This window comes from Gallus gallus, chromosome 4, assembly GCF_016699485.2.
Source record: "Gallus gallus isolate bGalGal1 chromosome 4, bGalGal1.mat.broiler.GRCg7b, whole genome shotgun sequence".
Classification (NCBI taxonomy): Eukaryota; Metazoa; Chordata; class Aves; order Galliformes; family Phasianidae; genus Gallus; species Gallus gallus.
This window is the reverse complement of record NC_052535.1, coordinates 87,008,073-87,035,092: the sequence shown is the minus strand read 5'-3', so window position 1 is coordinate 87,035,092 and position 27,020 is coordinate 87,008,073. Positions and strand designations below refer to the sequence as shown.

General features: G+C 34.9%; 1 protein-coding gene across 5 annotated transcripts in view; it reads left to right on the top strand.

Annotated features, from left to right (window-relative positions):
* CTNNA2 (catenin alpha 2) overlaps nucleotides 1–22,293 on the top strand; it is a 454,729-nt gene extending 432,436 nt beyond the window's left edge. For 3 of the 5 annotated variants that reach the window (NM_001396955.1, XM_040698739.2, XM_015285873.4), the window contains exons 18-19: nucleotides 9,677–9,820; nucleotides 21,114–22,293. In NM_001396955.1, coding sequence (NP_001383884.1) covers nucleotides 9,677–9,820; nucleotides 21,114–21,401 — 432 coding nt within the window. In that variant the 3' untranslated portion in view covers nucleotides 21,402–22,293. The remainder of the gene's footprint in view (nucleotides 1–9,676; nucleotides 9,821–21,113) is intronic. The other 2 variants (NM_205136.2, XM_040698740.1) reach the window with 1 other exon arrangement.
* The last annotated feature ends 4,727 nt before the right edge of the window (nucleotides 22,294–27,020 follow it).

The window sequence follows — 27,020 nt, the reverse complement described above, 5'->3', positions numbered from 1 at the left end:
GTCGATAAACTGATACATGTTTCTGTAATTTTAACCTCGAATATTCAGTTTCTAATTTCCTTCTAACAGTAAACAACCACATTCAATATAAACACAGAAGAAAAGTACATCAAGGTCATTTTTTCTTTGTCTTTTACCTTTGTTTATTTAATGCAATGTGTATTTGCTTTATAATCAGTTTCACCATTGTTTTAGAATGAATTCTCTGAGGTGCTGAGCATATGCTGCTCTCAGTGAAGTAAATACTATTTACATATATTTAGCTTATGCTAATAGATAGACTTTTGTAGAAATTACTTTTGTTGAATAGAGTTGGTTCGAACCACGATGTTTGCATGTGGATGAAGATTTTGACTTATTCTAACTCCAGAGCTGCTCTATTTTTTAGTATTTCTATCTGACAAATGTAAGCTAGACTGTTACAGTAAAGCAGATCTATGTTCACTTCTTACCCCAGAATAAATATCCTCTTAGGCCTTTATTGCTGCTCTGGAGCTGATCACCTCATTTACTTAGTATACGTTTAAGTTATGAGCTTGGATTTTTTATCTCTTGTTATGTTAGCAGCTTTGCTATGGTGTTTCCTGAAGGACTATATTGAAGAGAATCTAAAAGATGTATCTAAGGAATGCCTCTATTTTCTTTTTTCTTTTATTTTCTTTTTTTTTTTTCAGATTTGTTTTAGAACTCTACAGACATAATCAGCTATGTTATGAGAAAATGTATCCAAAGAGTCCTAAAATACTAAGCCAGACAGAAATGCAGTGTCATACAGGGTAACAGCCACGTACCTTTGAACACAGTCCAAAAATACTGAATCAATAGCCACAGTGCAATTTAAACTTATATTTTAGCTGGGTCCACTTTCCAATTATTTTCAAGAGCCCATTAATCTTAACATAATAGGCTTAGCTGTGATGATAAAAGAAGGAATCTTGTAAGATTTTGAAGATAGAAAGCAATTCAGTTAAGGTTATGGTTTTATCTGGGAGTTCTGGCTTAGTGAAACAAAGTGAGGAGTTTGGGGGAGCAGGGAAGGTGAAAAGGAGCGACTTGTTACCTTTGTCTGAGGTGGCACAAGTTGGGGTTTGAGGGTGTGACAGTATGCAAATCCCATAACACCTGATCTGGGACGTTGGACGCATGAAAGTATGAGCAGATGAAAAATTTCAAAATAATTGTCTCTATGTTTTCTCTTGATGGGTGATGGAAATAGGTCGTTCTCATCAAGAAAAGAGTGAGACTTGGTATTTATCACAGAATAACAGTGTGTTTCCAGCAATTACATCATATAAGCTAGCAGATAGCTTGTCCGTCAGTTCTGCCTATGGTTCCTATATCTGGGAACACAAAGTAGCTTAAATGACATCCTTCTATTTCATTTAAGTCTGAATTTCCCTCAAGTACCCTGTACTGTAAAAACAGGTTAATGTGCAGATGGTCAGTGAGCTTTCAAATTGCTACTAATAAACCCTGTAGACCCATAGAAAAGGTAGGTAACTTGACTTCATCTGCTATTAAAAGTGAGAAAGCTCATCTCTCATTGAATTTGGAGTAAGGGTCTATGGATATGTATTTACTTAATCCACTGATGTAGTATTTCATTTCTGTGCACAGTAAGATTTTCTGTTTTATTTTTTCTTTTATTATTATTTTTATTTTGTCTTTGATTACAAGTAGGCAATCATAGAGAATCTTGGCATTTGAAGTTGGTAAGAGTATATTTATATGCATATATATAAAGTTGGTTTGGAGACTGGTAGTCACTTTATTGTTCTTGAATCAGGTAAGAGTTTGGTTTCATTTAAAAAAAAAAAAAAAGCTGAAGAGAGTTGCAAATTGACCAAACTGTCAGGTTCCTTTTCTTTGAGCCTCTCAGGAGCAGAAAATAGTTACTCTAGTTATTAATCAAGCAGCAAAATAGGTTTTACTGTTGAGTTGCAGCAGAAGAAAGATACATGAGGTAAAATCACAGAAACTGACTTAACCTGGCTTTTAGATGTTTTGGGGCTGGGCTGCTTGCCCTGACAGGCTCTCAACGTTGTCAGTAGAAAACATCTGAGATAAGGCATGCCATTTTTCCAAAAATGTATTTTGAAAAGCAATACGTATATTATCAACAGTTTAAACTACACTTTTCCTAGCTGTACTTAAAGGTTTATAGATGTTGGTAATAGAAGTTTTATGTTTTATCTTTTAGTGATTACATTTACTTGCAGCTGAGGGTTAAGAGCAGCTACTCCTGAATAATTGCTGACAGTGAGTGCTCAGTCACACACAGAGAACATGCAGTCCTATGTCTCAACTCACACCTCTGTACAACTGGGGTTTGAGTGATAGCAATACATGAAAAATAGATACACCCCAATTGGTAAAGGAAAGTGAGAGAGGGACTCTATAGATAATTATTAAATTGCTTAAGAATATTATTTGAATTTACTTTTTTTTTTATTATTATTATTATCTTAGGCTTTTTTCTCCCTTTCTTTCTTTTTTCCTTTTCCTCCTTTCCTTCTTTCTTCTTTTCTTTTTCTTTTTTCTTTTTTTTTTTTGATAGTTTTTTCACTTTTAACCATTCTTTCATCTACAAGAAGTTAGAATGGCACAAAAATGAGTTAAAAAATATGAGTAGTGTTATTTACCTGCAGCAGTAGTTTCCCATACAGTGGCAAAACTGATTAATTTTATTCTCAGTATTTTGCTTGGAGCTTATTTAACATGGAGCATAAGAAACTTCTTGTGTGTATACATATAATCACATAAATGTACATTCATGGGATGAAAACAAAGTTATATGAGATTAAACCAATGGGAAAAGATTTATTCAGGAGGGATTGGTGGAAAGGGGTTCTGTTTTCAGACCTGGAATGGAAACAATAGGTAAAGGAAATTACTTCAGAGAGAATAAAGAAATAAGCCTGGGAACCATGAAATAGGTGATGCGAAAGGGTCGAGGTAGCAAAAAGACAAACAAAAAGAAAAATAGGAATATGAAATCAAGGAATTTCAGTGGTGGGGAAGGACTGATGTAAAGTCAGGACAGTAAAGCTGTTTGGACATAGCAGTAATCTCCACACTCCTATTACTCCAAGTAGAGCATGCAAGAACAGACAAGAATTCTTATGTAATCTTATAAGTTACCACTGTGAAAGGATTGCTTCCAGGACAGAAAGGCTGAGGATAGATGGGAAAAATGAGGGATCTCGATTTACATCGTGTGTTAGACTGTAGCTCATGTTATCTTCTGTGAAGAAGTGAAAGAGCAAAATACAGGGAAACATTTCAGCTGTACTTTTTGGGACAAATACATATAAGTAACCTCTACACGTTTGAGTTTTTGTAGATTCGTTGTTACATGAGAAGGTGAAATAAAACTATAGTAAGTGTACCCTGTTTAAAATGTATTCTTATATGAAGCACATTGCAGCCATATGAAGGTTATAATTATCCTTTATTTGAGACAAATTCTTTTGAGCTCTACTACTTGTGACTAATACAGGAGTCTCCAACTCGTGCTAAGGCTGTGTCCCCCAGTGTCGAGGAAAGGGACTACTGATGATGTGATAACGTAAAAAGTTTATCATCCTGACATTGAGTCATTTTACTACCCCTAAAGGACAAAGGCATCACTGTGTTATGCTGGTTAATTAAAATGAGTGCTGATGAAATTCCTTGTGGTCATATATTCATTATATGTGATGTATTTTATAGAAACACTGTCTTGAGGCTTTCTGAAAGTTCAAACAGTGAAGATTTCCTAATTATCCTCTGCAGATAAAAAATGGAGAGAATAAAAAAAAAAAAGACACAAATAGATTTATATAGTTGCTTTAAATCCAGCTGACAATACCTCTTCCAAACGTATAACAATAACAAAGATTGCCTTTTGATTCTCGGTAAAGACTACACAGACCACAAACCCAGAGAATTTGTTTAAATGCTGTCTTTGGAGGTTTCCAAGCCTCAGGCAGACTCTGCAGCAGCTGAGACAATCTAATGTTGGCAATCAATTAGTTTCAAGTGGGAAGTTGTACAAGAGATCTCCAGAGGTCTCCTTTAAGTGAAATGTGAGTGATGCTGTGATTCAGCTAAGTGAAAGATCCCGTAGGATCTTACTTAAATCTTTGAGTTCACATAGTTTTACCTTGATAATTGTTGCTGGAGTGTGGAGTTGTAGAAACCCTGAGCTTTGGGCAACTGGAGAATCATAGATAAGATCCACATGCAAAGTGGCACAGAAGACTTTGGAAAAACTGTTTTTCTTTTTTCTTCATAGTATTAGTATTATTGATATTTCTTCAAAGCATCTGAGTAAAGTTGGCTTGGTGGTGGGCAGAGTGTATGGAGAGGAAAAGTATAATGTAAGGAAAAGTAGATGAATGAAGCTTAAGACCTATATGAAAAAATGAACCATTTACTGAAATTCCACATTAGATAAGGTTTTTTGCAGATAAAAGTATTTCTGATATCAGAATGTTAAACCACTTAATTCCATGAGAGGAAAGCAAAGTACTGAAAATTAAGTACTGAGACTTGAAAAACATATTATCATAGAAAGGGATTTTAGATTTGAACCTCAACATATAATTCATTACTTACTATATTTATTTTTAAAGTAGTAGCCACTCAGATATCCAAAGCCTATCTGCTATTGTAACATCTGTGGTTTCAGTCCTGCTGGTTTCCCTATTCTATGCCACATTAAATGATGGAGCTATAAGCTGGGAATATGAAGAAACCATCTTTCTGAGGTACATACTGCACCAGCCCTGCAAAAATTAGCAATGCCTAGAAACAACTCTTATATTCCATATGCCTGTAAAAACTGATGTAAGAGAAGACGTCTGTGCTATTTCATATTCACTTATTTTCCCATCTTCCTTCCTTTAAAGGAGGTGGCATGCGATCAAGTTTCACTATTTTTTATTAAGTAAGAATGCTTTTCCCCCGTGGCATTCTCAATTGGCCTTCTTAGCGCACAGCACAGTTGTGTAACTTGAAATAAAAATCAGATTTGTTTCTCACACATGGGAAAATGGAGAATTGAATTTGGATACGATGGCTATAACACACAATAGGAGAATTTGAACTGTGTTTCTTGTACAGAAGTACATCTTTTAAATCTCACAATTATTTCACTTCCTCATTTGGGTAGTGGTGAGACAATCTCATTTATAAAGTACAATGTGATGATGCATTTGAACATAATAAAAGAGTAACTTCAGTTCAAACTCATGAATGTCTTTCACTTTAATTATAATTCTTGACAGCCTGAATTGCAAATGAGTAACACACACATAGGAAGATTCTCAGACAAAAATACCCCTACGGGAAAAAAACAACAGGTTATCCCAGGCTTAGCAAAATTAGTTTCAAATACTATACAAACAAGCTTACATATGTTTCCAACCCATTGGTTTTGTGTTTTGGTTGCCATCCTTTTTCTTTTTTTCTTTTTTTTTAACATATATATATATATAAATAAAAATTATATTAAAAAATAAAAGATGTTTTATTACTTATATACATTAATTATATTATATATTTCTTTTGAGGCCTAAGATAATTGGTCTTCTCTCAGTGGAGCCCAGCCACACTAGAAGGTTGGATACCCATGGAAAAAACTTAATGAAATGCACGATATAAACATATTTTCATTGCACGCATTTCTAGGAAAGGATCAAACCAAACTAGGAATGTTAGCTATTGACTTGTATCTTTACTTCTGAAGTGCTTCTTCCATGCCGTGAACATACTGTTAATATTATTATTGCTATTATTTGTTAAACTCATAGAACAAAATGAAAAATATATCTGTTCTCACATCACATCCTTAATCTTATGGAGCAGATAAGCAGCTTCATCAACAAATAGGTTTTATTTTGCACAGTGTATTTAAGACATTGGTATGAAGTCAAAGTGAAAAACCAACCATTATCAGAAAAGTCAGTCCTAACTTCTTATGGTTAGATATTCTCAAATTATTTTTCTGATTCTGACTAGTACACTGTCAAAATAATGTATAAACTATGCTGCTAGATAACTAAATGTATCATCAGAAAATGAAGCAAAGTATACAAGTAGTTTGTCCTAAATCTCATCAAAGACTGAATTAAAATTCTGTAGAGTTAAAATACTAATTTCTGATCCAAAATTCTACAGAAACATTTTCATACTTTTTCTTACCCGCATTCTTAATGTCAAAAAATTAGAAAAGCTACACCTCTACTTTAAGGTCCCTGAAGGTGTTCAAGGCCAGGCTGGATGGGGCCCTGGGCAGCCTGGTCTGTTATTAAATGTGGAGGTTGATGGCCCTGCCTGTGGCATGGAGGTTAGAGCTTGATCATCCTTGGGGTGTGGTGCCTTTCAGCCTGGGCCACTGTATGATTCTATGATTGGAGTCAGATGGGATGTTAGATTAGATTGGATATAAGGAAAAATTATTATTATTATTATTATTATTTAAAAAAAAAAAGAAAAGAAAATAGGGTGGTGAGGGACTGACACAGGTTGCCCAGAGAGGTGGTTCATTGAGGTGGAGCCTCATCCCTGGAGACACCCGAGGGCAGGTTGAATGGGACTCTGAGCAACCTGATGGATCTGTAAGTCTTTCTGTTCATTGCAGGGGAGTTGGACTAGATGACCTGTCCCTTCCGTCCAATTCAAAAGATTCTAGGATTCTACATAATATGTTTTACTATTCTTTGACTCTGGTGGTTAATGAGCAAAAAAGATTTTTCAATCCATCCATCAAGTTGATCTACTACAGCAACAGGACATCTTTGGGTCAGGTGTGTGTCTGTGTTAGGATCTCAATCTTTTATGTTATGTATCAGCTTGATATTTTGGAATGCTCTTTTCAAGTTGTTTCAGTTTCGTAAGATACATCCTTTTTCTGTAGGTATACCAATAAAACATGGAATATTTCAATGCTGTTGGTACTCCTCCCTGTCTTTCACTGCCTTACTGTTTTCAAACTTCATAGTTGGTATCTACTGATACCTTAATAGTTCCTGCTTATTCCTTACGATCTGTTCATCTTCTTAAGCAAGAAAGAAAATGTTTCAGTGTTTTTTTCCAGCAGATCTTTGATGTCAAAATGAATATGGAATCATTTTTTCCCCTGATTGCTAGTGCCTGGTTGCAAGTTATCAAACCAATCACCTCGCGTGAGTTTACATAGCTTTCTTATGCAGCTGAGCTTCACTTAAGATTTTTAAATCTTCATTTGCTGTCTCTTTGCACTTACATGTATTCATTTAATTAATCTTAGTAATATTCCTTTGAACACTTGGAAGATTTCCCTCCTTCTTTGAATTTATGTACATTTTTAAAATATTTTCATTTAAGTATATTAATACTCTGCTTTTGTTCACTGTTTAGGTAAGTTATCTATTCTAATGTCTGCTCACAAATCAGTCTTAACTTTTTTCCTCTTTATTTATCATCTTATCAGCTATAGATATCATACTAAACAGATCAAAACAGGGTTTCAGGTTCAAGCAGTGCTAGGCCAAAATACTGTTTGGGTACGATCTGCTGCCTAATCTATTGAACTGTTTATACCACATTCTTGTGATGAAATCTACCGCATTTCTTGTTTCGTTCCTTGAGAATATCCTTGGCCATCCTCAGTTTCCCAGAAGCTAATTGTGCTACATCCATATGTTTCTATTCCAATTTAAAAATACATATATTTCTTTTTAGGAGCTCTTAGAACTGCTGCTACAAATGTAATTTTTAAGAATATAGTCTCTGAACTTTCCGACTGATTCTTTTAATCAGAATGACCACACTTGATTAGAGGCTTCTGAAGGTCTGCTGGTCACAAGAGTTCCAAATTTATTCCTACTTTATTTGGCAAAAACAACTGTGGTGCGATGATCAGGTCATAAGATACGTAACTTGTAAATTAACATGGTATATTTTACCATAAAAGCCTTTAAAAGTTCAAAATTTCTTTTCTTTCTGGTGGACTAATACATACTAGAAATTGGAAAGCAGGCCCTGTAGTGAAAAGCCTTTTGACAGTAGGTCATGATGTTTAGAATGGCATATCATAATCTACTCCTTTATAAAAGGATGTGTTTTTCATCTCCCCTATCTTCATATATGCAAATGGCTTGAAATTAAAATTATGTAACTAGAAATTGGTTAGACATATGTTTAATTCAATTCTGAACTGAAATTCACAGCACTATCATCACTTTGCATTAATCAGCTGCAGCCTAGCTTTGCATTGTGTTCCTGAGGTTATATATCATCTCTAACAATCACAATAAATCTTCATTTAGTTGGCTGGACTAGCTAATGTGTTGAGTTTTTAAATCCACTACTTTAAACTAGCAGCTGCAGATACTACCGGTCTAGACTGTGATAAAAGCTTTGAAGATTGAGAAGAAAAGTACCTGACCTCTGTTGTTGGGTGAAGAGACTGGTACGAGACAGTAGTCAGGCAGGAAAATAGAGAAAAACAGAGAGCACACAAACAGAGCAGGGAGTACACATCAATCATGACTAAGACTAAAACAATAATCATGATTAGGTTACAATTTACATGATCCTTGTAACAACAAAATACCTAAGGGAAAATGTCAGTGTTAACTGTGTGCTTTTAATACATGTTCTTAAGAGAGATTTAAGGAGCATTCATTTTTTCATCTTCCAAAAAGCAGGTTCTTATGCTAGTGCTTTTTACTGGTACTGAATAGTCACTTATTCTCTGAGCAGGTTTATTTAAATGGAGTTATTTTAACAGCATATGCTATTTTTTTCTTCAATTTCAGTACACAGCTAGGTTATATATAATCAATTTTGTTTACTCTCAAACTTGCTTTTCCAGAATTTGAATGATAAAAATTCCATTTGCAATAAATTAGAATGAATATCCCCTTTTAAGCCCTTCAGTTTCAGTTCTGGGATTGTTGTTTGAAAAAATTTGCTGCAGCCTGTAATGGTTTCATTGTCTAAAAATGTGCAGTCTTTAAAAGCATCACCTCTTCACAATTTTGTTGATATTTTCTGGAACTTAAAGTGTGCTCTGTAAATAAATATATGGCCAGACTTTTTATACTTCCCTCACTTGTTCTCTCAGCACAGTTTGTCCATTCTCAATTTCAAGAGAAGAAAATAATTCTTTCCCATCCTCCTTCAAATACTGCTGAAGGTGGCCTCCCCTCTGGCTGACTCTGTTCAATGAGTCCAGACAGCTGCAGTGTTGAATTTTATTGATCAAATTAAGCACTGGTGGACACAAGCATAATTCCTGTTGGAGTCACTGCCTCAGTGTTCCTGTTTTGATGTGCTTTTCCAAACCATTCCTAAAATAATGGTACTCTAAATAAGGTCAATTAAAATCATGCCCAGTCTGATGTCATTCAGCCTTTAATGGGGATAGAACTTTCTATCCTTTCTGATTTTCATCCAGAGGTGACAAAATATTTCTTCTTTCGCAACCAGCAACCCACTTGGGGTTGCATGCCTAACCTGTGCTGTGGGAGCAAGTGAGAGGAACCACCAGACAGCGGGGTTACTCAGCGTGGAAGAGTCCCTGTTTCCTTGACCAAGCATAGCTCCTTCAGCACACGTTTTCTTCTCTCCTCACCTCTACGCTACGGCGCAGTATTTCTCTTGCTCTCTCTCTCACTCTCTCTTTTCTGTATCTCTCGGAAATCAGACTGGAGTTCAGAGCACTTTCACTACCTTTTATGAGGTAGAGTGCGATGGCATAGATGGGAGTAGGGCTAGTCAACTTTCTACCCACCCACCTACCTGTGCTGAGGGAGCTACGCTTGAGGCCGGAAGCGGTGACTCCTCAACGGTGAGTAACCTCCTCTCTCATCTCTGTCTTTAACTCTCTCTATAGGAGTGCGGGTGGAGGGAAAAGAAAATGTGTTTTGGTGTTTGTTTTTTTTTTTTTCCCAATTGCTTTTTATCTTTTTATTAACCACTGGGTCACAGAATGAACTGCATGTATTGTTTTAGTCACCAGTGAAAAATCATTTCCTGCCCATTCTGAATTCCTAATGTCATCTATAAAACAAGGATGATGTTTGTTTGCAGAGATGATCCATTTACAGATGGTTAAACCAATCCTTCTGTCTTATTTATTTTACATTGTGAAAAGATATTCTCTGATCACCTTAAACTCAGTTGCCAATTTTCCATTAATTTACTTGCAGTAGTGTTGAACCATCACTTTCTGATTAAGGATAGATGGTGGTGCTTATATGTTTATCATCATTTACTATGGATAATGATCATTTCTACAGGACTGGATTTTTATTTTCCGTATTTTCTAATACTGATTTCAATTTGCTTAATCCAGAATGTTTATGAAGCTATCTATTGACAGTAAGCCAATTACGAGAGTTGTCTTATAGATAAAATAAAATTCATAAGTAAATTGTAAGCAGAATATCAAACCCCAGGAGATTAACAAATTCTTAATGTTTGAAATCATAAATCCAAGCTTTTGATTTTTTTATGTGATGTGAACTTGAGATTGACGGGGTTGTTGCTGTCTGGATTTCTTGGTATTTTTCTTGTGTCACTACCTATACATTACTATTTTACTTTAAAGTCTTGTCTTATCACCTGTTTTTCCTTTGCCCCAAGTATTACTGCTTCACTGTTTTAATATCCCTCAGCATTTTAAAAAATACAAAATGGACTACGACGATCTTCCTTTCTTGTTCTGCCTCTTGGGTATCTACTCAAGCTGTCAAGATGTCAGACTGCTCGTTCTATAGGGCACGAGAAGGGTCATATGAAGATTTTGGCCCCTGGGGATACACAAATCTTACTGTTTGTGTTCATTTAACGCTCTTTATCAGCTCCGTGTGGGGCCATGTCATATTACGGTGAAAGGCACTAAAAGGCAGTAATGCATAGTCTATAAATCAGTGACTGCAATCATAGCCTTTGCATCATAGGTGGTCGGTAGTCTGATTGATGAAATACTTCTATTTTCAGGTGACTAGGTGGCTTTGAGGAATTGGGAATAGGATGCAGAGCCTTCCATCTTCTGGTCACTGACATATATTGGGAATTGGTCACTAGTGATAGATAGGTATTCCCCCTGATGACTCAGTGATGCTCTTTGCATGAATGCACAGGAGATCTGAGTGAAATTCTAGAAGGATGAATATCTTATTTAGCAAGCTGCCAGAATTTCACTAATAAATGTTTCTGCTAGAGAGAAAAATAAGGGCCACAAATAAATAGTTGGCTCCTCTAGCTTTGAATAACATTTGCAAAGAGTATTATTATTACTGCTTATTCCTTTTAGTAAAAGCAATGAAGTCTCCAAACCTTCCTATGCGTAGCCAAAAATGTGTCTAGAAAATTTAGCTTCCCTGGCAAACTTTGATCTTTTGAGTAGAAAAGAAAAAGCAGGTTAGTCAATTTGTAATGTTTCATTTGGAAATCTTTGTAGGAATTTCAAATGTTAAAGAGGGTTTGAGGTTTGCACTACTGAGAGGCAAATGCTTTGAGGGAAAATTTAATCAATATCCGAAACACATCTTCTACTGATGAGTTTACAAAATTGTTTTTTTTTCTTCATATAATTATTCTGGTTTAATGTAGGAGACTTCGAGTTTTGAACAGAATTGGCAAAGCATGAAGACCAACTGAACAGTGCCCCTAATCTCACTGCAATTATATGAAAGCATATTGGTAGCATATAGAGAAATTATTTTTAAAAGTAGTATAAAGATTGGGAATGGGAGATCAGAATTGGTATCATTCAGTAATTAAGGAGAATTAGAGATACTGTGGGGGATATTATGAAACAGAGATGTCAGTGGATTACTTTAAATCCAAAGAAAATTGCTCTCAGCACTTATCTTGTAAGATGAGCAAATCAGAAGTTGGCATATTTATATATACAGGGGAGTTTGCATAGGCAGTGATATGCAAAATACCGTAAACTATTTTGATAATTAATCTAGAATCTTCCTATACCAAATCTAATACTAAATTTTAGTCATGCAACCACAGGCTGTGGATTTGCCTGAGTAACCTCACTGGGAGAATAAATAGCTTAATTTTACACTTACTGTGTTAATTCTCCTCTGAAATTATTATTTTTTTTTTAAGTATAAAAATTAAAATGTCTAAAGTGCACAGCTTCTTGTATTTTACAACATTGGCTTAAGTGTATATTCTGACACTTACAATGTTTCTTTTAATATTATATTATTATATTATTGTATTATAATATTATATTATAAAAGTGAAATATAATAAGATGTTCACTCAGGTAATTTTGCTTATTGAAAACTTTTGAAAACAAGTATCTGAGTAACTTATTTCAATGTATGGCGATTTAAATTTGTTAAATCTTCTATGTTCTGAAAACCTCAATATATTTTACATTATTTGCATATAAAAATAAAGCATTCTTTAAAATTGCATTGTTTTAAGTTGCCATCCACAAGCTGTGTCAGTGACTCCAGCCCAAACCAGAAATTAGTAAATTAAAAACTTTGGATTTGAGCAGGTCAGCATTGAACTTACAGCTTTGCTTCTCAGTCATACTGGTAGAGATGTAAATAATACTTTAACAATGTAGATTGTATATGGAGATCAAACGTTTTCTCAATATGATTAAGATGGTTAATCATAATTCCCACATTTTCTGTATTTTCTAGGCTGATTCCTCTCACAAGTTAAACCTTTGTGGGTTGGTTCTTACCTTCTTCTTTTTCTGTATAAGAAGTGATGGAGAGCTGTGAAATGCACCATCTGTTTGCAAACGGTGTCAGCTGGCATATAGATGCTCATCACCCTGCCCTCTCTTATTTCAGTTTTAGGCAGGTGTAATACCATTGACTCAACAGGAATTACTTTTGATTTAATCTTGTTTAAGGAAAAAAAGTGAAGATAGATGATAGTGCACAAGCATTCTAGGGGACTCTTTGTGTAGATTTAGATTGCAATCCTTTTAAGCATTAACCTCAGCTCATCTGAATTGCCAACGAAATGCTCAGTAGCATTTGGACTGAGTATACAGTTTCAGAGGAGAGTAGGGCTACCCTCACACCCCAAACATTTATTCCTGGGCCATTTCAAACTCAATGTCATTAAATATGATTCTCTTTGATCAAAATCCTTTGAATTTTTATCCATCCCATCTGAACATATCCAAGCAAGCACGCTAATGTACCCTTGATCTGTGCAATCATGATGAGTTTCAAACACCATATGCTCCTCCAAGACTCGGGAAATTTTCAAGATGAGGAAAAAGAGATCACTGTAATGAAGCACATTTTGCAAATGATTAAGTGGGAAAGAGACCTTGCAGTAACAAATGGAGGCTACCGTACTCAAGTTAAAAAACAAAAAAAGTAAAAAATTAAGGATGGGTTCAGTAGTGTGAGGGAAATTGAGTATTTTATTATTCAGAAACATGAATTTTGAAGAGTTTTTGACTGGTCTGTCCATTATTAAGTGGAGAGAGCTTAGTCTATGCAAGCGTAAATGTCTGAGTTACTCAATCCAGACTTCCTTTATCATTGATGAGGAACAATAGGCTTTTCTACTCAGATTTGTAGCAAGGTGTAGGCAGATGACAGAACCATGCAGAGAAATGTGGAGTCAGGGGATTTAGTGTTGTGGGAAGGGTGTGTATTCATAGGTAATTGATGTCAACTTTCTATGAACATAGCTGTGGCAGAAAGGAAGCTGTCTATTTTTTTCTGGACAGAAATAATTAAATTGTTTTGTAATAATATTTACCTAAATAAAATAGCTTTTAAGGAGCTTCCAAGCTCAGTAGGCTGCAGCTTTATCATTTCTGACATTTGACAATTTGGAGGATGAAAAAAGAAGAATTCAGGAAAATAATCTCAAAGCTATTCATTATGTTTAAATTCTTGAACACTTGAGTCAAAATTAAAATACGTTTTTTCAGAAATATTGAGCATCTAGGCCTAGGTTCACTGTATTGTCTTTAGGATTCTAGTGCAATTTAATATGTTTAGGTATAATCAAAGAGGAGAGGTACTCACAGAAAATGGGCTCATTAAAGATCTAAGCTACTCCATGGCTCTTGGTCTTCTCCACCAAGTACAGAAGGAAACAGAAATACTTTGGTCCAACACCTGGAGCTACACAGGATGAGCACAAGATAAGAATTCATTTATAGAAATGGATCATTGCATAGGTCTCTGAACACATTGTCTGAATTTTTTATAAGCAGACCCACTTTTCATGCCTACATTATTAGAAAACTTGATCAATTGTAGACATCTGAAAAACTACCTCTGAGTTTTCTACTGCCATGAACCGTTCTTGGATCCTGATAAATATTAAAAGATATTCAGTCATAATTTTTGACATCAGGTGAGTACAGTCAACTACTGCATGATATTTAGATTAAGCAAGAACCATGTAAGAAAAGAAGCTGTGTGCAAATGCTGTTTCATTTCACCATTTTTTCAAATCACTGATGAAACTATACCTTTGTCTTCTCTTCATAAATTCTGATTTGGAGGTAAGATTTTGGAGAAAGGGTTGAATTAATTTGTGTGGGAATGATAGTCCTCAGGTTAAAATCATAGAAATCAGGGTATGTGGATCACTGAGGTTATAACTACTTCTCACTTGCTGTTCAAGCAAAATGCTATATAAAACACTGAGTCTCAAAAGAAAACATATGCAAAGTAAATTAGGATCTCGTAAGATAACATGAATGTTTCCTGAAGAAATTGGTATTATACTTAAACAACTTGTGTGGCCTATTAAACATATGTCAATAACTGATAATTTTCTTCCTCAGCTTTACAGTTACTCATTTTTTTTTTTCCTTTGGATAAAAGACTTGTTCTTATAGCAGTGAAACTGATCATCAGCATCATCTACACTACCTTTGTAGACGTGTTTACATGAATACAGAGGAGAAGACAAAGGCAAGATATTGTTGTCTACCACAATACAGTAAGAGAAGGATACAGAAAATCCAGACTTCTGAAGGGTGCATAGTGACAGGACAAGAGGCAATGCACAGAAGTTTGAATGTGGGAGATTCCAGTTAGAGATAGTGAAAAATGTTCTACCACAAAGGTAGTCAAATTCAAGCTCAGGGTGGGAGTTTTCTCTCTAGAAGGGCTGAAGATTGTCTGTGTTTGGTGGTACCAGAATGTACTGATGTAATTAAATATCATGTCTAAAGGAGTAAGTTAATCACAATCAAATAAGAAAATAAATAGCTGGGAAAATAGGAGCATAATTCCATTTTTCTGTGTACCCACAAATCCCTTTTTAACCCCATTGCAACCACGTTGTTTTCCAAATAATGACTTTTTCTTGTTAGAGAAATTCAAATAGGCGGGATAGTTTTCTCACAATAGCTGAGCATCTAGGAAAATCCTAATGCATATTCTCCAGTGACTGACGGAAATACAGCTTCAGGCATTGGGTAGTAATGCTGAAAAATAGCAGATGTCTCCCACCATAGGGATGAGTGCATCTGAATAGCGAATAGGCCATTCTTGCATTGGCTGTCAGTAGTAGTATCATGTTTATGCATGCAGTGTGCTACTGAAGCATAAGACACGAGTATTATGAATATAATCTTTTTCTTATATATGTACATTTATCTTAAATATATAGTGCTATATTTAAGATTAAGCACAGTTCAGAGGAAAATTTTCTTTTTTGTAAGAGGTTAACTTGGGAAAATGTTATTTCTGATTCACCTTCCTAATTCATAATTGCTTCATGTAACCTTTGTTGCAATAGAGGGTGTCAACTGACTTTTGGTTTGTAGTAACAAATAACAAACTTGCTTCAAAAAGAGAAGTGGGGAATGCATCCAGAATTCAGGTAGTCAAATGGCCTTAATGTCTTGACAATGCATAAATTATCTGCTAATGGCTTACAAATCAAGTTCTAGCCAAGAATATTCAAAGAGTTGCAGGTTCTTTTCCAATACAGAATCATGGTTAGGTCTAGGTTAGAGAAGACTGTAAAGATCACCAAGTCCAACCATCAACCTGACCTACTGAGTCCCATGACTAAAACATGTCCCTCAGTGCCACATCCACACATTTTAAATACCTCCAGGGATGGGGAGCCCTAAGCAGCCCATTCCAACATTTAATCACCCTCTCCTTGAATAAAGTCTTCCTAATGTCCAAGATAAACTTTACCTGGTGCAACATATTAAATAGAAGTTGCTCCTCACAATTTTTACCAAGTAAACAGACTAAACTTTATTCATCAATAATTATGAATACTATTTTTTGCACTCTTATGTTTCCAGGTCAGTGTGGGCCATTGTTATCATTAAGTTGCCTAAGTGACAGATGGGCTGCTTGAAATCATGTATTTTAAAAATCTCCAAGAATTATGATAAACTTGAGTAAATATATTAAGCAAAAACTTCCAATATTGATTTCACAATTTCTACAGCTAGAATCATTATCCTTTATGGTTTTGCAATTATTTACTATCACTACTAAAATGTTTCAGCTAATTAATAAGTAAAATTGCATGCTTTATCTTCCAGCCATTACGTTCTGTTAAGTCTTGGTCTAATCTGAAGGGAGCATATAAACAGGAGGGGGAATGGCTGTTTACAAGGGTGGATAGTGATAGGACAAGGGGGATGGTTTTAAACTGAGACAGGAGGTTTAGGTTAGATATTAGGAGGAAGTTTTTCACACTGGAACAGGTTGCCCAAGGAGGTGTGGATGCCCCATCCCTGAAGGCATTCAAGGCCAGGCTGGATGCGGCTCTGAGCAGCCTGGCCTGGTGGTTGGCAACCCTGCACATAGCAGGGGGATTGAAACTAGATGATCATTGTAGTCCCTTTCAACCCAGGCCATTCTATGATCCAGTGACATGATATGAATCTGTTAAAGCTGAAATACTGTCACTTATCTGTTACCATGTACTTGCTGACTTAGTTCCTTTTCATTCATTCCCTTATTAGTGGAAGACAGAGCTGCCTGAATCTTTCCCATGAAACATATTTTTTTATTCTTGAGGTTTGTTATGTTCTCTCCACTTCCTCTTACTTGTTCTTACTGCATTGAGGTATTCAACATCTGGGGATATACTGAATATGATTATTTAACCTATTTCATCAGTTTCCGTCTTTATATACTAAAGGTTCATATTAGTCCTTTTCTACAGCATTGCTTGGAAAGGGCTATTTGTGTAAGTATCTGCAGTGATTTGATGAGGTGTTGGCTTGCTTCTGTCAAGAAAAGTGTTTCTTATTCTGTAAGTAGGTATCACTTGTTAAAAGATTAGCAAAACTGAAGACTACCTTTCTGGTGTTTACCATCTTATCAGATAATCGTCCTCTGTATGACTTATCACATTTCCAGCTGTTAACTGCAAGTATTATCAATTACAAATGACTTTTTTTCTAGGATGTTTTTTTTTTTTTCCAGCAAGTTTTTTTTTTTTTTTTTTTTTTTTTTTTTTTTTCCAGAAATAATGTAAAGCTGAAAACTGGTTTCTCCAAGAGCCCACTGAAAAGTCATAGTGTAACAATGACTTCAGTGCCTATACATATTTCTGAAAATTTAGTTATTAGAAAATTTAGTAATAAAAGTGCCATGATAATTTTGAATCACCTGTGTTTTTAATCAAACTGTCATGTCATACCAATTGTTATCTACTCAAAGATCTACAGTTATATCAACATCATTATTTCAAGCAAACCTAAGTTTAATCACATCAAAATATGATGTAGGTTACTTTGAAAATATTTTTGTGCACAAAACCATTTGGTTATAGTTAATTGTATTTCATTCCCCCCTTTATTTATAGAATCATAGAATCACCAAGGTTGGAAAAAACCTCTAAGATCATCCAGTCCAACCATCCACCTATCACTGAATGTGTTGTAGAATTTGCATTATTTTACTTGAGAATGCTCTCAGCTGAGCTGGCCTATAATTTCAGAGGTCATTTTGTTTCCCCAGATGAAATATTTCTGGACTAACAACTATGTACAATTATTTCTTCTGCTTCCCAAAATTTATTAAAACTACCAATAACGATCTGTAACATTCTTCAACTAGCTCACTTAAAACTACCTATACTACTTTCTTAAAGACTTCTCTGGAAGTCTCTTTTCTCTTGGTTTTTGCACTACGTTTTCAATTCTAAATATGAGGATAAATTTTCTCCTTTATTTTTTTTCCTAAGTAGCAGAACACTATCACTTTGTAACGCCAATCAAGGACTAGCTTTCATTATATTCATAATTCCCTAACCATTGCTAGGTGGTGAAGTTTGCCTTCTGTACTGTGCAGTGATTTCATAGATGTATTTCTATATGGAATGTTAATCCAACACAATTCCTTATTAGTATTATTACTTTATTATTATTTTTATTCATCTGTTTGGGAAAATGTGTGTGTCTCTATGCCCTGATTTTGTAAGGAATTAACATACTTTGGCTTTGCTTTAATCTTATGCCATTGTAACTGTGCTTTTCAAGCACAGCTTAAACTGAAGTAACACAGCAGTGTGTTAAGATCTGAATGTTAATTGGAGTGATGAAGTTCATTCAGTTAAATTCTTCTTTACTAAGCCAGAATACAAACATGGAGCTGGAGGCAATACAAAAATTACTAGGAGTGCTTAGGTAGCCAAACTGGATGTGTGGGATGGTTTCCAGAAGATTTTGGAAAACAATCATATCAGAATACTCTTGTCAGATTTTTATGTCTCTTTTCTGTTTCCAAAACTTGAAAGCAATACAATACAAATGAACATTAAGGACAAGGCATGTCAAAATTAGATTAATAATGGTGAAAATAGGGTGCTCTTATGCGTTATAACAGAAAATTGGAACTAAAGGTAATTAAAACAGCATAATATGTAAAAGACATCATTACAATCCTCATCTGATCTTGTAGAATTACACATGCTTCTGCACAACCTTACCAATAAACTCCATAACATTATTAATGCATTTAAAGATGTAGATTACATTCTATGTATGCATTTCAGCATCTTATTTATGTGCCTCCTCATTTCAGCATGAGGTCTTTCATCATTCTGTTTCTTAAAATATGCTCCATTTACACCAGCTACCAGAACTTTTCTTTTTTTGCAAAGAAATCATGGAAAATGTGAAATCTTCAACAAATGGAATTAATGGAAATGTACAATATGTGCTTGATCCAGTCAGTTTACCCACACTGATTACAAAGTAAATACTATTTGGCGGCATCACTTTATATTCGGAATCAATCCACTGGTGTTTCAAAAAGAATCATTTAACAGTGAATAATGTTTAACTGTAGATCTCAGCAGTAAATTAGAATATCCTAATTTAATAGAGTATGATCTGTTATTTGCCAACAAACATAGATTGCCCTATAAATCATGCAATAGTATGGTTATAGAATAACACTATACTGAATTATATTTAATTACTGCCTATTGAACAGTCATGTTTCTGCCATATAATATAATTTTCCATCTTTTAACTTAGTTTCTTTTACTAACAGAAAATGCAAATTAGTTCTGAAGAAAAATACTTACTGGGGACAGGCAATTAACTATGTATTTCAGGAAATTGCACCAACTACGTGAGAATCATCAAAATGCTTTTCTGTTTTGCACCTCACTGTATACAACTGTTTATGTATTTAATGAATTATATTGAATATAGGCCACAGATGAGGAATTCAAACTAATAGGTAAGTCTGTAGATGAATGTGCTTCCCGGTGCAGGCTTCCTATAATGTCTATTCTTGTTTGACATCAGTCACCAATACTTTTCAGAAAGACGTTTCTCCTGCATTTATATTCTGAACTCTCTTCTTCTGTTAATGACCCAGAGTGTTTGAGATGAATTATGTTGGTGTTTTTTTAATTGCCTTATGAGTATTTGTCCCAATTACCTTGCTTTAAATTCATGTTTAGTAATTGTACGGTCCCAAAAGATAGAGTGGGAAAAGTTTGGAGGGAGGATGGGTGTTCTGTTCCAGTTAAAAACACCTAAGAACTTTCTGTGGGGTGGAATTAAAGAGCTTGAATAACACTGCATCCTTAATAGTTGCTAAAAAATAGGGGAAACTGCTACAACTTTAAGCCAACTTCCATGATAGAAAAGAAAGGCTTTACCACAATAAGTAAATACCATTTTTTTACCATTTTGAGACAGAGATAACTGAACATCCTAAATAGTAAACTAGTTTGCTGCACTGCTTAAGTCCATATATTTAAGCACCTAATGATTGGAGGATGCCTAGTTGGATTTGGCAAGCACCTAGTTTGTATTTTGGAACACTGAGATATTGCTTTGGAAGTCCCACTTTCTGCTTTAATTCTTTTGAAATACTTGGCCAGGGGCATGTACTTGATCTCAGAATATGAAAGCTTGTTGATTGAAAGTCCCAGTGGTTTGAAGTTTAACAACTTCTTGAGGCCTCCTACATCTAGAGTATCCATATACCTGAGGCAGACTTGAGCATGGGAGAAACATGGGGGCATATGTACAAAGTTACTTCGCTTATCACGAAGTAATATTACTTGTGAACGTGAGTAGTAAGTATTACAGTTGTGAAATAAAAAAAATATATGTGGTTAAATGTTTCAAATTTTTAATTCTTTAGGAGTTTTTGTATCTCCTTTTGTCTTTTCGCATAGGATTCTCGAACAAGCTCAGCGCTGGTATCACACTACTTCTGCAGATGTCGCTGTGGATGTTAACCTGGGATTCATAGAAATAATAATAATAATAAAAAAAAAAGATCACTTGGGAAAATGTCTGCTGACCTATTTTGTTGTTTCTGACACTTAAAAGTAAATTTGTAAAGGTGTGAGAAGTCTTTTTGTTTTTGTTTTTGAGAAAAAACGAGGGATCTGAATCTTGATCCATAGAAAAAGAATCAGCAAAATCAGCCAGCACAAGCTTTCCCTCTGAATTACTAAAAAATGTTCATGTGAGGTACCACAGTCTTCCCCTAATATGGTGCATATTGCTTCTGGTGCTTGTTTCTGCAAGCCTGTTGATTAATCCTCAGAGGGCTCATTGTATCTTTAGTGGGTTCTCAGAGCATCCAGACTTCAGTAAGGGAGTGATCCAGACACAGAGTAACCATGCTATATTTCATTTTCTTTTCTCTTCATAGCTGGACAGTGCCACTTCACTCATCCAGGCAGCTAAAAATCTGATGAACGCTGTGGTCCTTACAGTGAAGGCATCATATGTAGCTTCTACTAAGTATCAGAAGGTCTATGGTACTGCTGCAGTGAACTCCCCAGTTGTATCTTGGAAGATGAAGGCACCTGAGAAGAAACCTCTAGTAAAGAGAGAAAAACCAGAAGAATATCAGACAAGAGTGAGAAGAGGGTCCCAGAAGAAACATATTTCCCCTGTACAGGCCTTAAGTGAATTTAAAGCTATGGATTCATTCTAAAACACTAAGCTTTACCAGCAGGGTTTTATATTCTTTTTGTATGCATACCTGCCGACTTGTATGCGTCTGGCATGGGGTGGGGGGGAAGCAGTGTCAATTTGCATGCGACCTGAAGCTCTATTGAAGTAACTACTTTCTGCAATGCCAAAATTTAAGGGCGTTCTCTTCCAATGTTCAGTGGACTTGGTCCAAGCTTACTTTTTAAACTAAACTATTGCATTAAATTGGCCAAAGAATTTGCATCACAGGAGTATTTGCTTGGGTTAAATAATGAATTCAAAACTAAACCCAGAAATTTTTATGCATGCAAGAAACATTAGGTTGGCAGGTATATTAAGTGGAAAAAAAAAAAAAAAAAAAAAAAAAAAAAGGAATTGTAATGGTAGACCATAAAGCTTGTATTGCTTCTGTTCCAGTGCAAAAATGTACTAGCCAATATGCTTAAATGTGTGGCCCAATAATTAAATGATATAACTTTTAAGTCATTTTCATTATAGTATGTGAATTTTTAAAACAGATGCAAACTAATTCATCTTAAAATTGCTTCTTTTAAACAATATTTTGTTCTTTATATTCTAGTAGTGTTATGATTGCTCACGTTTCAATTTTTCCCATTAATATGAACAGAGGTTTACTTTTGCCAACTGAATTCCTTATGGTGGAGTATGAAGCACAATATGGTGATTGACATTGCCTTTTATATTATGATTATTATTATGATGATTATTATTATATTAGTAATAGAAGACCTGATGGTGGAATGTTTAGAGACATGGAAATTGACAATGTGAGAATTTAGAGGCAAATATGTAGGTGTAGCTTGGATTACAGGTATCTGACATACCATTGTAACCACTAACTCAATAAACTCATTTAACCTTGGAATCCTCAATTTGTATGGCTTGTCTGTTTTAATGCAGAGATGCATGGATGCCTTCTGCATCACAGTTGAGGTAGACCAATTAATTTTGCCTTGTGTTTCCTTTTATTTTTTTAGATGAAAAAGCAACATTTCACTATTTTTTTTCTATTACCAAATATGGGCAATGGGTCAAAACCATAGTTTAAATCTTCAACAGAGACATATATATCAAGTAGGTGATGAAAATGCATCACCTCAAAAATAGCGTGAAGATGGTTCCATTTAGTTAGTCAATAAGCTTGACATCTCAGAACCTTGGAAATCATCTTTATGCCACGCTATATAGATCTGTATAAAGACTACTACAAAATGTAATGTAACGTGCTTTTACTCTCTTACAATCTGTTGGCTCAACAAATTGTATTATATATATTAAAATACAAAACAAAATAAAACAAACAAACAAAAAAACAAAAAAAAAACTTCATGACATCATAAGGGATTTGAAACAGTGTAAGAAAAAGGGATATACCATAAGTGACTATCTTTCCCTTAAATTGGTTTTGAAATAATGTTTGGATGCTTTCATCAGATATGTTGATCATTCCTCAGAACAGCAATGTACCCAATTTTATTCTCCAACACAGTCTGTATAAAGAAATATACTCTCGGATGCTTTCTAGGAAATTATGATTTTTCCTTTTTCCAGTTGTTCTGTAAAATAAAACGGCTTCCCAGTAAAAACTGGAGACTGTGCATATGATTAAAATACAGTCAAAGACATGAGGAAGTCCTTAAAGAGCTTTCCCCACAATGCATTGTAGTCTGACATGGATTGGAAGAATTTGGGATATCAATAAATTACCTAAAAATAACTGGAATACTAACACAGGAACACAGGAAATTACAAAGACAAAAGATGTATCTTGAATTTATAGGGGAAAAAAAAAAGCCAAATAACAGACAAATAAAAATGTCACAGTCAAGGATTGCACATTTCAAGAAATATCTATATATATGTAATTGGCCACAATGACAAACCCATTGCCAGTCACTCAGGCAGAATATTGACTGTGTCTGCAAAATCCTAAGGAAAATTAGCTTTTGTGGAGGTAAAATCCATAATGATTCTGGGCAACTTAGCTCACGTGAATTATTTGTCTTTGAATGGGGCTCATCTCTGCTCAAAATGTCACTGTGGTAACATAGTAACATTTACTATTGTGAAATAAAGAGTGATGCACGTGAAAACAAAAATAAATAAATAAATAAAACACCCAGAACATATCAGTTCAGTGGTTGACTCAATAAAGTCAATGAAATGGCAAGATGAGTGGAGAAACAGAAAGAAGACATTATTAGATGATACTACACATAAGATATGCACCTACATATACTTCAAGCAGTTTTTATCTACTCATCTGAAAGAAGTGGCATAGCATGAATTAATATCTAGAATCAGTTTCTTGTAAGGAGAGACTGAGTAAGGTAAAAATCTTTGGTTTCTTCAGGGCAATAAACAGGCCAAAAAATGAATAAATAAGTTACAAGAATTAGTGATGACAAAATGAATTATCAAGCAGCAAGTTTGATATAATAACAATAATTAATTCATTGGATAAGTAAATTTAGAATTCACTGTTACAATTGTCACACTTGTCACAATGATAACAACTCTATTCATTGCACTAACTAGAAGTTCATCGTACAGATTCTACCTTGAAGTCTTGCATATCTTCAATATCTTGGACATAAAACATAGGAGTAAACTAATGGATTAAGATTTTGGATATGTCCAGTACAGCCAGTCCTCCACTAGCATAAGGGAACCCATATCACTAGAATAGCATAATGAAAAACTGTGCTGGACCTTAGATCAGGAAGCTGTATCTGTTTCATGTGATCATCAGCTTGGTTCACAAACTAAATGTGAACAAACCGCACATATTCTTAAATACATACAACCTTGAAAATGTTACCTTTTGATTGTATTTCTAATGCAAGAGAAGCATTTCCATTCCTGTCTCTAGCAAGTACAACTTTAAGTTTCTTAAACACCTTTTCAGTTAATTTTAAATAAAGATTTACTTCTTGCAGATACATTTACACAGAATGACTGGTTTGAAGATCAGTGTGGATGTCAGTCTGGCATCCCTGAACTAGAGGCAGTTTTCATCCTAGCATGGTCTTCCATGCTGTCGTTGCTGTTCATATTATTCAAATGCCAGTAACTTCTCTATGAGAAACAAAAAGCCCAAATTACAGGTGACTTACATGTTCATCCAAGGAATGGCTGTATCTATTGGTATGATGCCAAGAGAAGTCTAGAGAAAGGGGTTCAGCTTACTTCCCACCCTAACAAGCTATGGAAAAAGGTCTAGTAGAATATTTCATTTTTATAAATTAATTCTTCAGGAGGAACAGCAGCCAATTTCTGAATTAAGACGTCAGAATACAGAAAGCCTGAAAACTTTTACTTAGCTTCCAGAATAATTTTCCCAAGATTACTTTTCCTCTTTGGTTTATTTATTATACTAAGAATTTGAAAGTGAGAAGAAGAGTTAAAACAGGTAAGTAGATCAAGGAGGGACTGAACAAAGCATGATAATACAAAGCAGTGGAAGTTTTGGATGGGGCAAAGAAATGAAACCTGAGTGTAGTAAAATAAGTCAGTACATTACTCATATATAGCATTTCTTATCCTTAATCCCCAGTGATCTTTAAATTTATACATGAACTTAAGTGCTTGGCTGCATATAAATGGCAGTATTCATATGCTTAAAGTTGAACAAATGCTTTGATAATAAGGAAGTAGGGGATAAAGCTCAGCGCAGGTTCACTTTGATCCCATATTTTCTTCCTACTCTGTGTAGCAGAATGAGAAATACCAATCGATATTTCAGTTCTTATGCATTTTAAAAAGAGGTGGACCAAAGAGTGGAAACACAGTGCTGGAAACAATCCCACACAGGCAAAATATTTGTTAGCTATTTTTATATCTATCACATTATTTTACATCTCCATGTGAAAGCTGGCCAAAACAACTTTCCTTTCTCTCTAGGAAACTCACATTTAATAAATAAGATGTACATTTATAGTCTCAAAACGAGTCTTCATATAAAATTTGATATGAAGTGCATTGCTGTTTTTTTTTTTCAAACCAATCACCCAATCTAAACCTATTACTTATAACTGAAATAAGGCAATGCAACGTAGCTCATTTCACTCTATTTTTAATTATGCCTTCAAACAATCTTTGTTGTTCAACTATTTTTGCAAGGCAGAGAAAGAATAGATGTGAAAAAGGAAGGAGGTTGGAAAGGAGAAAGGGAAGATTTTTGTTAGATCTTCATCAATAGCTTGTCCAGAAATGGAGTCATAAGCTGAGGCTGTGCCCAAGGAAGGATAGATCTACATATGTCATCTTATAATGAAAGAAGTTAGTTTCAGCTTTCATTTATTTGAACATACTGACCTTGATGTTAATTTGCAACTACAGAGATCACTAATAGTTTCAAGGATTTTTCTGTTCTCTCACTGAATGACCACGTGCATCCTCAGGCAACAGTTCTCACTTTTCTCCTGCTTTCAATATTTTTCTCTTTGTGACTCAGTTAACACCAAACTACGGAGAGCTTGACAGCTTGATAAAAGCTGTGGGAGGTAGGAATGTTGTATTTTCCTGCTCTAGTTATAGTTTTAAAGTAATAAATATTTAATTACTTGAGAAGTAGTTCTTCCTTTTGATAATGTCTGGTGGGGTGTTGTGGGTGATTAGCTACTATTAATATAGGGATATTAGCTTCTCTGGGTAAAATTGCAAAGGTCTGGTGGTGTTTGGTAATTCCTGTGTAACAATAGACATCAAGCAGAATGTGAAATTTTTATACCTACCTGCTTTCTCCCTTGCTAAGAATTAAATATAAGGAAGAAAGAGAAAGAAAGCAATGTCTCCAAAGCCTCCTATAATATTCAGAGGTAACTAGTTTGCTAGAAGGATGTATTTGATTCAGGTCTTTTTCTTCTGAAACTTCCCATGCAAGAATTATTAAAAAATGATTCTTTGGCCTGCATTTCCAGCAGGTTGTATTAAATTGTCTTAATGGTTCCATCCGCCCACTGAACCATAAATCTGGATTTTAAAAGGAATATAATTTCAAAAAAGAGAAGGAAAAAAATAATAAAGCCTTTTAATTTGTCTTAAGCTATGTGATGATTTTTCATTAATTACGTGTATGTATTTGTGTATATTTTGTGTGAGTACATGTATACACATGGGAGCATTCAAGACACAAATACATTTATATGGTCAAAATTCTAGCAGGTAGCAAACTACTCCCCAAAAAGCACTTTGCATTTATTTAGATGGCATATTTTTAAGGTTCCCAAGACCTTCTTTGTTAGCTGTATTGGCTTTTTAAGATCTCTGATGACTATGATGACCAACTTCCAATAAATGCATTTGTACGGAATTTGTTTCAAATGTAATGCCTCCTTTTTATTTCCACGGAAACTACAGTCAATGCAAAGAGCACAATAACACTATTTGATAGAGCAAATTCTCAGATGCAAAGCACGATTTTTCGACGTAGTCACCACCATTAGCTATGCATTTTCACCAGTGATGAGCAAGAGCCTGCATGATGCACTCATAAACATCTGCCTGCACCAGCGGAGGTGACTCATGTACTCACTGTCACCACATCAGAAATGCACCACCCACCATCTGAGTGTGCTCACGTCCACTATTTGGTCTC